This window comes from Lissotriton vulgaris, chromosome 1_1 (genome assembly GCF_964263255.1).
Source record: "Lissotriton vulgaris chromosome 1_1, aLisVul1.2, whole genome shotgun sequence".
In the NCBI taxonomy this organism is placed as follows: Eukaryota; Metazoa; Chordata; class Amphibia; order Caudata; family Salamandridae; genus Lissotriton; species Lissotriton vulgaris.
The window spans coordinates 392367521-392380600 of record NC_141685.1 but is presented as its reverse complement, the minus strand read 5'-3'; the positions used below and the strand labels follow the sequence as shown (position 1 = coordinate 392380600).

Sequence of the window (13080 nt, the reverse complement as noted above, 5' to 3'; positions counted from 1 at the left end):
GTTGTAACTGTCATCTGCATCGGGACCTGCTTGGCTTCTCCACGGCCCGTCGACCATCCTTCATCCATCTCGGGACCTGCTTGGCTCCTCCACGGCCCGACCAGCAACCACGCCGAGCTCGAGGATTGAGAGCTATTGAACTCATTGGTAACTAAGACTGTCCCGCTACCCTTTTCCTCAACCAGAGATCAGAACCGAGGGGACCCCTGAGTCCAGACCTCCTTGTATTATATCAACGTAACCTAAGAAGTGCATATAAAGTCTCGTTAACCTTCAATCTTGTGTGGTGTCCGTCTGTGGGGGGGAAGTTACTTATCTGTACAGTCGTTGGAGACGGCTCTCCCTGGAGACCTCTCCCCGTAATCTCGGCCGACCCTCCCGGTCCGTCTAACAAAGATGAGTATATGAGCGGTGATATGGTGAATTACTTTGAGAGTGCTGCATGTCAGAACCACATTTTGAATGTATGAGGCAATCAAGTGATTGGGCAACTGAGCATCAAGCTTTTTCTGGGCTCAGAGGCTAGAGGTTTATGAGGGAAGTGAGACTTTGTCTGCTTGACCACATGCTTTTGCAGTATGTATGAAACCTCCCTAGTTTTGATTGGTGGTTCTTTGGGATGGTGTAATCTGCAGCTCTGTCTTCACTGGTTTGTGTTTGTGAAAAGTTAGAAAAGATGTGAATCATTTTATGACCGTAGTATTGATTCCGATGCTAATTGACATAGTCAAAGAATGTATCATGTAAAAATATAAACGATAACGAGCAGGTTCACCGTCTAATCAAAGTAATCACTCTCTCGTAGTTGGATAATCCTTATCTGGACGTGGGGCTAGTGTTCAAGTATATGTTTTGTATCTGTCAGATGGTGCTCGATGAGTGGGCTCAATTAAAAAAATCATATTGATTTTGAACTCTATATTATTTAGTGAAAAATCGCATATGGTTCAAGGCAGAAATATTTCAGAACGTAGACTGTTCCTATCTTTACAAGGTTTCATTAGGCTGGTATAATGTTAAATCCTCATTATAGTATTTGGCTTGCCTCATATCTGTTGCACGTAGTTTGTTGAATGAATGGCAGCTCTGGAGTATGGGGATATGTATGTATGGTCTTTGCTGTGTAATCTGTTCTGGAGTAGCTGCGCATGAAAAATGTGCACCTCTTCGTAGTTGTATAATTTACCAAATGTGCACCTTACCCTGATCTTTCCCATATCAGATACCCGTAGTCGGCCTTGTGAAATCTACTCGCCCATCTGCTATGGCGAGCCAGATTTTATCATGGCGAGCTATTTTTAGGGCCTACTGGCCTGGTCTGGTGCGCTAGCTCAAGGAGGCAAAGAACAGGTGTTCTGTTCAGCCAGAAAATGAATGAGCAAAACGAATTCCTTTAAATGAGATCACGTTTGCTGTGCATTCAAAGACAGAAGTCAAATTTCATTCCATGTCTTTTACAAATATTATGCATCAGTTTTAAAGACTAGATTTAAAGGCATTTTATATTGGAGATTGATGTTTACTTTTCTTTCGCCAACTTCAAAGTTAGAGGATATTGTAAAGTGAACTGTCTGACAATGTTGCTAAGCACACTTCATTTAAATTGCTGGTAAATGAATTGCCCAAATATTTTAAAATATACTTTGTAAGTTATGAAAGCAATTTTTTGTAATTCTGAAGTGTGGAAACAAAGATTTTAATAAGATCAAACCAGATTGTAATACTGTACATGGTGATGTGCAAATGATAAATATTTGCTGATTCCCAATTTCCACACATTATCATTTGTACGCTATATAGTTTTATCAGTAAAACTGCATATTGGTGCGAACGTTGGTCCCTTTCATTGAAACATGTTTGTTTGTAAATGACACTCCTACCACATTATGCTTGAGTAATATATATATCAAAAGGGAGAGTTTTTAAACAATGTACTGAGAGATATTCCAGCCCCTGCACTAATGACTGCTATTAGTAAAATAAGAGGCAAGTCCGGGGTCAAGTGGGCTAATGTTTTATTATGCATGGAGCAAAAGTATAGTCTATTAAATCAAACACAATTTGTTCTATGTGTACTGTAGACATGTTGGACTCACCTATTTGAATGTGTTCTCGTATGTGATAATGAAGAAAAAAGCAACTCAAATTATAATATTTGCCTAGAATCACCCAAGTTGAGTCTAGTTTAGGGGTCATGCGCATTACAGTGATGGCGAATAGATTATTCAAGTCACTAGACCTTCAGGTCTGGTGAAAATGTTCAGATTTAAAAAAATCCTGAGTAACGGTCCGTTTAAACCAGACTAATGCAGTTTTCCTTGTTCCCCTCCTAAGTCCTATCCTGGAAGCATGCTATAGCCTTGAGATACTGTTCTTCAAAGTGCACTAGTTCCTTTATGTATGCACTATGTATCTCTGTAGAATATTCCTAATAGCACAGTCTGTTACTAGCTTCTGTCCCACACCTATGCCCTTCTAATTTCCCAACCCTTTTTAATAGTCTGGCTGTTGTCCTGATTCCTGGGACTCAGCTCTGATATTTTTGTACCCCTTTTTCATTTGTGGCCCACCTCTATCTTTCTCAAAACATTTGTGCAAATCAGTTTTTTTCCATCATTTCCTTTGTACCTCACTTTCTATTTGTCTCTTCTCAAGCAGTGCTCTAGATGAAAACTATATTGAAAGAACATTCCTTGTCAAGTAAACATTTAAATCCCTATAGGCAAGGCCACTGGAATTATGCGGCAGAAGACTCCCAAGTTATGCGGCAGGGATGAGTAAACTATGCTGCAAGAAAGGGCAAATCATGCGACGTAATACAGCACATTTTGTGACCGTAGGCATGATTTTGTCTTTTTTAAATGTGGTAACACTGTCTGGGCTTTCGGTACACCTAATTAGTACCAATTTAACACCCCAATATGGCAATAAGCAACAGAAAGTTGACCAGTCCAGCTTTGCAAAGGGCCTTCCATTGAACTGCAACATGTGTCGCTGCATTTGTAGTTTGTTTGAGTTAAAAACAAGAAAAAGTTATTAAAATCTGCAGATTATGTGGCAGATGATGAATTATGTGGTGACATATTTATAGTTAAGTGATGGCTACAGCTGCAAACTCTCATAATTCCTGTGCCCCTACCTTTAGGCACTTTATCCGGTTGCTAAAATGGGTGCATGGGTAATGATGCTTTGGGTGTTTATATGCACTTATTGCTAACGTTTGCTTTTGCTTTTTAGGCCTATGTACATAAAAGTGTTATGGAAGAACTAAAGCGAATTATTGATGACAGTGAAATTACAAAGGAAGATGATGCCCTGTGGCCACCACCTGACAGAGTAGGACGGCAGGTCAGTAGAACGGATTAATGTCCTGGTGCATGAACTGATTTTTGTTTTATATGGTGCAGCTGACAGACACCAGATAATTCAGAAGCCACTTGAAGACCTTTGCGGCAGAAGATGAGGGGTTTCAACTCCCTGCATATAACAGTTAATAAAATATAAGAATAGCACCATGGGGATACAGGGTCATGGACTGATGCAAGTTATGACTTACTGCAGCCGTCAGGTAAGTTAATAATTATTTATTGGCAAATTATATATATATATAATCTGCCTAATACTTCGTCTCTAACCGTAGTAAACTGTATTCTCCTGAAAGACCCCTTACCTTCCATCCTGGAGCACCTTCCTCATATCATTCTTGTACATCATAATGCATGTGTACACATGCACATCACAACATTACAGTTCGACAACGTCTCCCCTTTTGGAAAAAAATAATTAAGTCCCCCTCCCAAAAAAAACCACACTTCAACAATGTTCAATTAAACAAACAGGTTTCTTTGGAATTCTTTCAGATTTTCTGCCCAAATGTTTCTTTGTCCTGTAACATGTTTGGTTGTGCATTTTATGGACCGAAAAATTTGCTTTTTTGAAGAAGTTATTATTGTTTATTGCCTTTCTATCATTTTCCGCTGTTAGTGCTGTTCCACTAATTATTTTTATCTCCAAAGGCATTGAATAAAGTCTACTTTGTGACAGTTTTATTTACTGTTGTAGAACTAGAACAAAATCGCCCACTTGATATTCTAGAATTTGATATCTTCCTTTACTTTCTGCATAGTATTTCATTTTTTCTTTTGCTTCCTTATCTGTTTTTTAGTACTTCATTATGTCTTTCTGACTGATTTGCTGGTAAATGAGGCAAACGAGTATGCCTTGATTGCCCGAACATTAATTTTGATGGACACTTTCCAGTAGACATATGTGGAGTGTTTCTATAATCTCTTAACACTTGGCATAATGCTTGATTTATTGACACTTGTTAGTTTCGCTCTTTGTACAGCTTTCTTAATGGTGGCCATTAACCTTTCCAGAATTCCATTAGCTTGAGGCCACGTAGGAGTCCCTCTCCGATGCACAATACCCAAATAATTCATACATTTTTTTAAATTCACTTCCACTGAACGGAAGACCATTATCAGTTTTCAGTATATTAGGTATTCCCCACGTAGACAATTTCATGAATAACTGGTACCACTGATGTCCACGTTGAAGATACCATTTTAACAATAGGCAATCAAGAATATTCATCTACTATGGCTAGCAGATAGTGTCCAGAATCTAAAGGACCATAAAAATCTCCTGCCACATTAATCTATACACCATCCGGTTATTCTGAAATGTGAAGTTCTTCTGTTCCTCTTTCTCATGGTGTACATTGACATATGTGACCTCACTGCATGACCGCTTGCTGGTCTAGTCTTGGAAACCACAGTTTTTCTCTTAATAAGTTTTTAGTGGGAGATATACCTCTATGGCTTTCATGAGCTAAATCAATAACTCTCCTTTGTAAACAGACAGGAACAATTATCTTGTTTCTTCTAAGTAATATTTCTGAAGAGGCTTCTGGTAATTCTGACTTTATGTTCTTAAAGGCTAAAATGTCATTCTTTTTCACATTTGGCTTACAGCGAGTTGCAGCGTTTATGAATCTACAGTTATTTTCAAAAATAATTTTCATGACTTTTTAAATAGTGTCATCCAAATGTGTGGCTTCAAACAGTTCCTTTTCTGCAATGACTCCAGGTATTCCTGATGTTATTAAACAGATGTACTCTTCTGCCTCAAATTGTTGTCTTGCCTTTGAAACAGAAGGATGTCAAGACAAATCTGCTGGAATATATTCTTTTACAGGCTAATGAATGATTCTACAATCATAATCCATTAATCTAATTCCCCATCTTTCTATTCTTGGAGGCATCCTTGTCTTTGGGTTCCCAAAAATGGAAATAAGAGCTTGGCGATCTATTACAAAAGGCTTTCCATATAGGAAGTCATGGTAATAATGTTTGCATACCCATACAACCGCTAAACTTTCTTTTTCAGGCTGAGAGTATTTTTGTTCTATCTCTGAAAGACTTTTGCTGGCATGAGAAATGACTTATCTTGGAGTTTCTCCTCCAGGTTTGTGTTGTACCAGAATAGCACCTAGCCCTACAAGGCTGGCATCCACTACCAATTCTGTACATAGATTTGGATAAAAGTACTTTAAGTCTGCTGCCATGGTAATTTGTGACTTTATTTTCTTGAATGCTTCTCCATAACTTTCATTCCACTCTAATCTCCGACCCTTTCTGGTCAAGTCTGAGACGCGAGCTTAAAGTTGTGAAATTGTTAACATACCTCGCACAATAACTGGCCATTTCTAGAAATGATCTCAAATTTGTCTTTGGGTCTTTGTATTGCATTTAGGGCAACTATTTTCTTGGGATCCGGCTTCATTCCCTCATGAGAAAATATATGCCCATAGAATGTTTGGTTTTTATTTAATTCACATTTCTTGAAATTGAGGGTCAATCCAGCTTTAAGGAGTAGTTTACTTACACCATCCAAAGCTTGATCATGCTCCTTTTTAATTTCTTGAAAAATTACAGCAGCAGAACGTATACAAAAATTCAAACGTTTATAACTGAAAAGACCCAGGTGGGTGGAATGTTGTAATGTATCTTAATTGATTATCAAGCTCTAGCTGATGATATCCCTTACGTATATCAAGTTTTGAAAAAACAACTGCACCATTGATATTACTAATCGTATCATTTAGATGACTGCCTGGATATCTCTCTCTTTCAATTGCAGTGTTTGGAACTCATGTCCACACACATTCTGATATCTTCAGTGTCCTTTTTGGGAATGATTACAATGGGAGATACCCACAGAGTTCGACCTGTTGCTTCTTCAATTATGTAGTCTTCTAGTAATGCCTTGATTTCCTTTTCAACTTTCGCTTGCAAATGGACTGGACCCCTTCTATGAGTTTGAACTACAGGCTTTGTTTCATTTATATCTTTCAGTTTCCGTAGACCACCAAATAATTTTGGATATTTCCTGAGAACAGGGTGATCAGTTGTTATATTACAGGTTACTGCTACTAACCCAATTAACTGAGCAATTATGTTACTTAGTAAGCATAGTCCTGGAACCTCTCCCTGCAAAACATTTATTTCTTCTTTGCTACTTATTTCCTGATGTCTTAGACTTTCCTCAGCCTTTCCTAAACAGGAGATAGGGCGCTTACATTTGATGGTTTAAGAGGAGGCTGTTTTAACATTATCGCAAACTCACTTACTCCACTGTCCAGAATTAAAGGTACTTTTTGAGAACCTACTAACAAATCAACTGAAGTTGTCTTTTTGATATCTTATTTTCTTATCATGTTAAGTTGTTGAACTTCATTTATTTCTTGTATCATGTATATCCTTTCACTATGTTCAAAATCTTCTTCAGATTCTTCGTCTTTCAATTGCCTCCATTTCCCTTGTGTTTCACGTTTTCATTTCTTTTTTTTCCATCTGAATTGAATTGTTTATTTCCATTTTCTTTCTTTGTCCAGTTTTCCTTTTTTTCTTCTTAAAATGAGCAAACACTTGCAAAATGGATGTATCTCCCACATTCTTTCCATTGTTGTCCCATAGCTAGACAGAATTTTTGATGAGGAAACTGAAATCCACATCTGTAGCAGTCTTTTCTTCTCTGTACCGTCTCTCCATTCTTTTTTCACAGTTTACTTTTAGTGACATTTTGTCTCACTTGAACTAAAGTTTTTATCTTTCTTTCTTCCATATTCATGGCATGTTTTTCAGCCCGTAGTTCGGTTCTTGCCATGCACACAATTTCTTGTAGATCATGTTTTTCTCTAAGAGTTTTTTTCTGAACTTCTTTGAGTTGCTACCTTGTATAACGCTTAGCCTTACGGCTGCTTCATTATTAAATTTGTCGAATTCACAAAACGTTATTAATTTATTTTATCTGGTGAGAAAATCATCCATTGTTTCATCCTCTTTTTGACATGCCGTGTTAAAATTGTCTTTTAATATCTAGGTTTCTGTGAGGATCCAACTTATCATTTAATCTTTTCATGTGTCCCTTATAAGTATTTCGCTCTTGTTGAGGAAATGTAATAATTAGATCTTCTACTTCATCTCCCACAAGATTGAGCAGCCAGTCTTTTGCCTGTTCATCAATATGATTTTTACCCGTTGCATTTAGAAAATGTTCAAATCTTCTTGTCTATTTCTCCCACCTTTGAGCAACATTTTGCTGTTCTGAGAGATCAAAGGGCAGCAGTCTCCCTCCCAAATACAGTACTTAATATTTTTCCTGCCTCATTTTACTCATCATGCATGTCAGAATTCATATTGGCTGTTACTTCTCTTTCTGTTGTCATGACTGTTACTGTGTTAAATATAATTTTTTTCTTTACAATAAATAAGTAAATAGCATTCAAAATGACACCTACAAATGATATACTTGTTTATGAGTTTTCAACTTTTTAATCAAAGGGTGTAGGCTACATAACACTGTTTTAAAGATATAACTGTGTGCAACAGTGTGTTGCATAAATCACTAGGCAGAGCGATTACAATGCACAGCCCATAGAAACTGTCATCTTGCAGTGTCATGCGAAGCCTGCGCACATACAACAGAGTTTAATTTAATTTTTAAGACCCCTAACGATCCATCCTGGAACACCACCCTCATATCATTCTTGTCTTACATCATAATGCATGTGTACACATGCACATCACATCATTACACAAGTCTGATTCATAGGAAGTGGGACAAGGAGAGGGCATGGAGACTTGAGGAGTTTTTAATGACTGGGAGCAAGGTGGGGGGATAGTTAAGATATTGAATTGGTGATGACGGAGTAAATTTCCTAGGAATGTGAGAACTGCTCAGTTGATATCAAGAGATAATAGTTCCATATGTAGGTCAATCTCCTGGGACCCATCAGAATAAGAATAGTGCCCGCTTCTAGCAGTATCCCAGTAGGCTGATTAAGTTTGAAATTCTAGCATTAGATCTTTCTATGTAGTTTATATTGAGCGTTTGAAATTCTAGCATTAGATCTTTCTATGTAGTTTATATTGAGTAAAGAAGGATATTGTGTGTGCGTCCTTACCTTAGCATGGCATTTGTGGGTTTCTCCATTGGAGGTAGATAACTTCGTCTCTGTAGAGGTTATATTTTGTAAAGTACAGTTTAGGAAAAGATCAAACCATGTTTGCCTAACCTAAAATAAAGGAAAAATATTCAGTTCCGAGGTCATTATGTAAGGGTGCAGTCGAGAACAGTCTTCATAGAAAACGTAACCAACAGATTGTACAATCAAAGTAAATGTTTAACCGAAAAACCATCATGATGTCTGTCTTAGTATAGAGCCCATAAAACACCCTCTCTTTGATGAATGAAGGAGTCTGTGAGGCTATTCCTCTTATCACGGCACTTAGCTATCTGATTTTGTCGCTAGTTGCAGATTTCTGAGGATGCGGATAGAGGGTACGCAAGGCGTTATATTTGAAGTTAAGGATGCTAAGCGCACCGAGTATAGATAAAGCAACATTATGGCAATAACTTAGCAGTTCTATGGTGTGGAGATAGAAGACTTAAGCAAGGTCTAGGAAATGACAGATGCTGAATCGTGTAAAAGGTATGTCAGTATGGCGTATGCTACTGTGGGCTTCACACCTAAGTGTGAGCACTGCTTTTGGAGGAAAAACACGTTCCCCCCATTAATGCATGTGAGCAGGAACGAGCTAGACAAATGTTGTGTAGTGACCATGCTGTAAAGGGGCATCTAAGAGAAAAAGCAAGAGGTATCCTGTGTGCTAAATGTATGTGTGTGGACGGTTATCCAAACTTAGGCATGAAGTTTTGCTAGATTGATTCTTCAGAGATTGTGGGGTTTAAAGGGATACACAATTGGCTAAAGGTAGAGTAGCTATTGTTGGAATACCTGGCCATGAGTGACCCCAAAAGCACTAAAAGAAGGAAGGAGAGTCCCAAGGAAGTATCAAAGCAAACAGTTAAGCAATCAGCATGTGTGATTAGAATGGCTTGGTTCGAATGGAAGATTGCTGGGAGATGCAAATAAGTGAGTTTGCCACCATTACTTGAAGGCTTCTTTACACCTGAGCGGTACTAAAGGGGGTGGTGATAGACGGAGCATCTGAATCAATCAATCAAACACTCACACCCAGTCAAAAGATCTGGGTTTAATCCATCACCGTTCTTTAGCCCACTCTGCCACCCCAGTTCAGACATGGCTATATGTAACTCAGTCTGACCCTGTGCCTCATGGGAACAGTCCAGCCTGAACTGCCAAGCCATGTCTTCCCTGGACCGGAAACAAGCTTCCGTCCATCACTACCCCCTTTTGTACCGCTTTTGACCGCCATAAGTGTGGCAGGGTATGCTCAGACGAGAGTCCCTTGCTCACTTTGCCACTGGATTCAAGCAAGCCGGGCAGAAGACGGCTGGAATGCCGGAAACCGGTCCTCGGAAGCTTGTTTCCGGTCCAGGGAGTGGGTTAAAGAACGGTGATGGATTAAACCCAGATCTTTTGACTGGGTGTGAGTGTTTGATTCAGATGCTCCGTCCATCACCACCCCCTTTTGTACCGTCTACACCGGAAGCATGTGGAGTTTCGAAACAGTAGTCAAATGTCAGGCTATGTCTTCAAACCAAATTGCTGCTTATGTTTTTAAACATGGAGATTGGTATTTATAGACTCCTCTCACTTTACAGTTCAGGAAAGGCTGTAGGGTGTCATTTTTTGTAACGCAACAAAATGTAAACAACTGTAAATTGTCCACTTTCAGCAGTTACGAAAGCAAAAATGTAATTCTGAACTGTGATGGGGTCGAAGATTTGAATAGGCTCAAAACTAATCAAGACACTTTACTTGATGATACATAAATGATAACTGTTCGCATGCACACAACTCAAAAATCCAAGAACACAAGTGAACAAACACTTGATTGGCAGTATATACTGAAGGCTTTTATTAAAACACGTTGCTATATGTGTCTTGATGAAATATGCAAAAATGACTAAATTAAAATTTGTGGTTATGTATTTATGATGGTCTTTGTGTTTTTCCCATTCTTCAGGAACTCGAAATTGTGATTGGAGATGAACACATTTCTTTCACCACCTCAAAAATTGGCTCCCTTATTGATGTAAATCAATCAAAGTAAGTTACTTGCAGCATTCTAAGATTAACATTTTTAGGACTCGACTCCATAAAACTAGGATGTGTTGCTATAAACAGATAATGGTACATGTATGAAAATAAAGGGTGTTATTGCTAAAAAAAAACATGGCTAGTTGCCAGAAACTCACTTTGTTTTCTAAGAAATACCGCACACTGACAATTAACCAGTTGGCACAATCAACTGCCACGGCGCACACACTGTAGGCTACGTATAATTATATTAAGCAAAAATGCCAAAAGAGTATAAACTTTTGATGTTTGTATACCAAATTAAAATACTGCAAACATTTCAGATAGGTGTGTCATTTATTAGTAAGAAGCAGTATTGCCCATCTACCAGAAGTCTGGATATCTGCACCCATCAGACGGTATAAGCCCAAAAATGAAAACTGAACTTCCCGCTCCAAATTCCAAACATGTAGTTCAACCGGGGTGGCCGCATTATTCCGATCATTCTTCTGGAAAGGTACCACTTCCGCCCTGTTGGCGATCCTTATTAGACCGACTGAGTTGGCCCCAAAGATGGCCTATTGGGCCTAATAAATGAGTTTGGAGGGCCACAGGAAACAGGATATTGGTGGGCTTGGCATCCCTAAGTGCTCAACGTGATAAACGCATGTGCTTGGAAACTGCCCAGTCTGAAGCTGTGATGGTCTGGCATGGGCTGGTGTGCCAAATGGGTGGAACCAATTTATACCGCCCAGAGTTGCCCTCCGAAATTCAACAGATTTTGGGGCAAATGTTGTGAATACTATGTTTTTTTTCCGCATAAAGAACTATACCTCGCAATGTTCTTTATTACTAAGATGGTGGAGCATGATGAAGTAGTTTTTGTGGTGCTTTGTTATACTACTATTCAAAATCAATACTTTAAAAAAAATAAAAACAAAACTCACTCTTTATCTAGCACTACGGCTCCTCTTAGGGGTGAGTACAGTTAGATACATGTTACAAATATTTACTGGAGTGTTTTTTTTATTTTCTTAACACAATATTACTTTAGATGTGTATCTGTACCCATACTGTCATACTATTACTACTGACTTCTGTAGGGAACCACTAATTATGGAAGAGGTTACTCTATAGCTGAGTTATTTTATTACCAACGTTTTCTGTTGAACATATTGTAATACTTGAAAAACTGATGATTGTCTTGTATGTCCTTTTTTAGGGATCCAGAAGGCTTGCGAGTATTTTACTACCTGGTGCAGGACCTCAAATGTCTCGTCTTCAGTTTAATTGGCTTACACTTCAAGATCAAGCCAATCTAAATATTCTGTAAATGCTATAATTTTATGTTGTTGTGGGGTGGGCTGGGATGTCCTTTTATTTTTGTCTTCGCCGGTCTAAAGACTTTTATGTATGGTTTGGAATTTTTTTTACAAAACCCAAAGTAATCCTTTAATAAAATTCTGGTGAAACCAAGGCACCTTTTCCATTTTCATGTAAGTGGCTGTTAAAACCTGTCGTGTTTGTCATTTGCACATTAAGATTTTAGCCTTATGTCATCAACAACATTGCATAGGATGCTTTTTGAGCAATAACTGAGTCAACTCCTACCGGTTTGAGGTGCAAAGCAGCCAAAACAATGCATCTGGGTATGCTGTAATACAGCTGCTGTTGGGTGTGGAAGGTTGTTCAAAGCTAAATGGTAGGGCACATGACCAAAGTGTGACCTAGCAGAAAATGGGGGAGTCTCACTTTTAATGATCAAGAAATTTTGACGTGGGTACCAGAAGTCCTGCACTCTGGCTATGGAATGTGGCATCGTTGACCAACTTTGCCATCACATGGATTCAGTCTTTGTCTTGATATAGTTTGTGGTGGCACCGGTAGTTCCCCTTTAGTTATAAAAAAAATAAACTGAGGTAATCGAATAGCCATTTGGAGTAAAAACAGGGGATCTTCGACAATTCCTTCATTATTATTCCAGCTATGTAGATGGGTAAACAGAGGAATCTGTCTACTTGCCCAGTGCAGTGTAACTATTGTTCTCCGATAGTTTTTGGGAATAATTTCACTTGGGTTTCTATGAATATGTAGACCTAAACACCTTATTGATTCATATTCTGGTATGTTGTTTCCACAAGTGGGAACATATTATATTTGCCCTCCACAGTAATCCTCAGCCTGGCGGAGTAGAGTATTGCATACTGGATCTCCATTTTGCCTAGCTTCTTCTTGACCTCTGTGTACTCCCTGCGAGCCACTTGCACCGTGATGGTAAAATCCGAAAAGGAGTACACTGCTTTTACCTGATAAGTTGAGTTCTGCTCATTTGCCAGCTGCAGCACTTTGTCCCGGTCCCTAAAATTGAGAATTCTCTCAATAATAGGTCGTGGTGGCGATCTTGGAGGCGGTTTGGGCGCCATCGATCGATGTGCATGTCCAACAATTAGACCCAAACAGATATTTAAGCATCCCCTCCACATAGTCCTTGAGACGCCCTGTGTTCCTACTCTCGGGAACACCCATTATGCACAGAATATTGCAGCGAGAGCGCGCCTCCAAGTCTT

The 13080-nt window shown here is 38.8% G+C and overlaps 1 protein-coding gene across 1 annotated transcript in view; it reads left to right on the top strand.

Annotated features, from left to right (window-relative positions):
- MAGOH (mago homolog, exon junction complex subunit) overlaps window positions 1-11989 on the top strand; it is a 40880-nt gene extending 28891 nt beyond the window's left edge. The window contains exons 3-5 of the mRNA XM_086952468.1: window positions 3238-3348; window positions 10461-10543; window positions 11736-11989. Of these exons, the coding sequence (XP_086808594.1) occupies window positions 3238-3348; window positions 10461-10543; window positions 11736-11835 (294 nt within the window). The 3' untranslated portion in view covers window positions 11836-11989. The remainder of the gene's footprint in view (window positions 1-3237; window positions 3349-10460; window positions 10544-11735) is intronic.
- Window positions 11990-13080: the final 1091 nt, after the last annotated feature.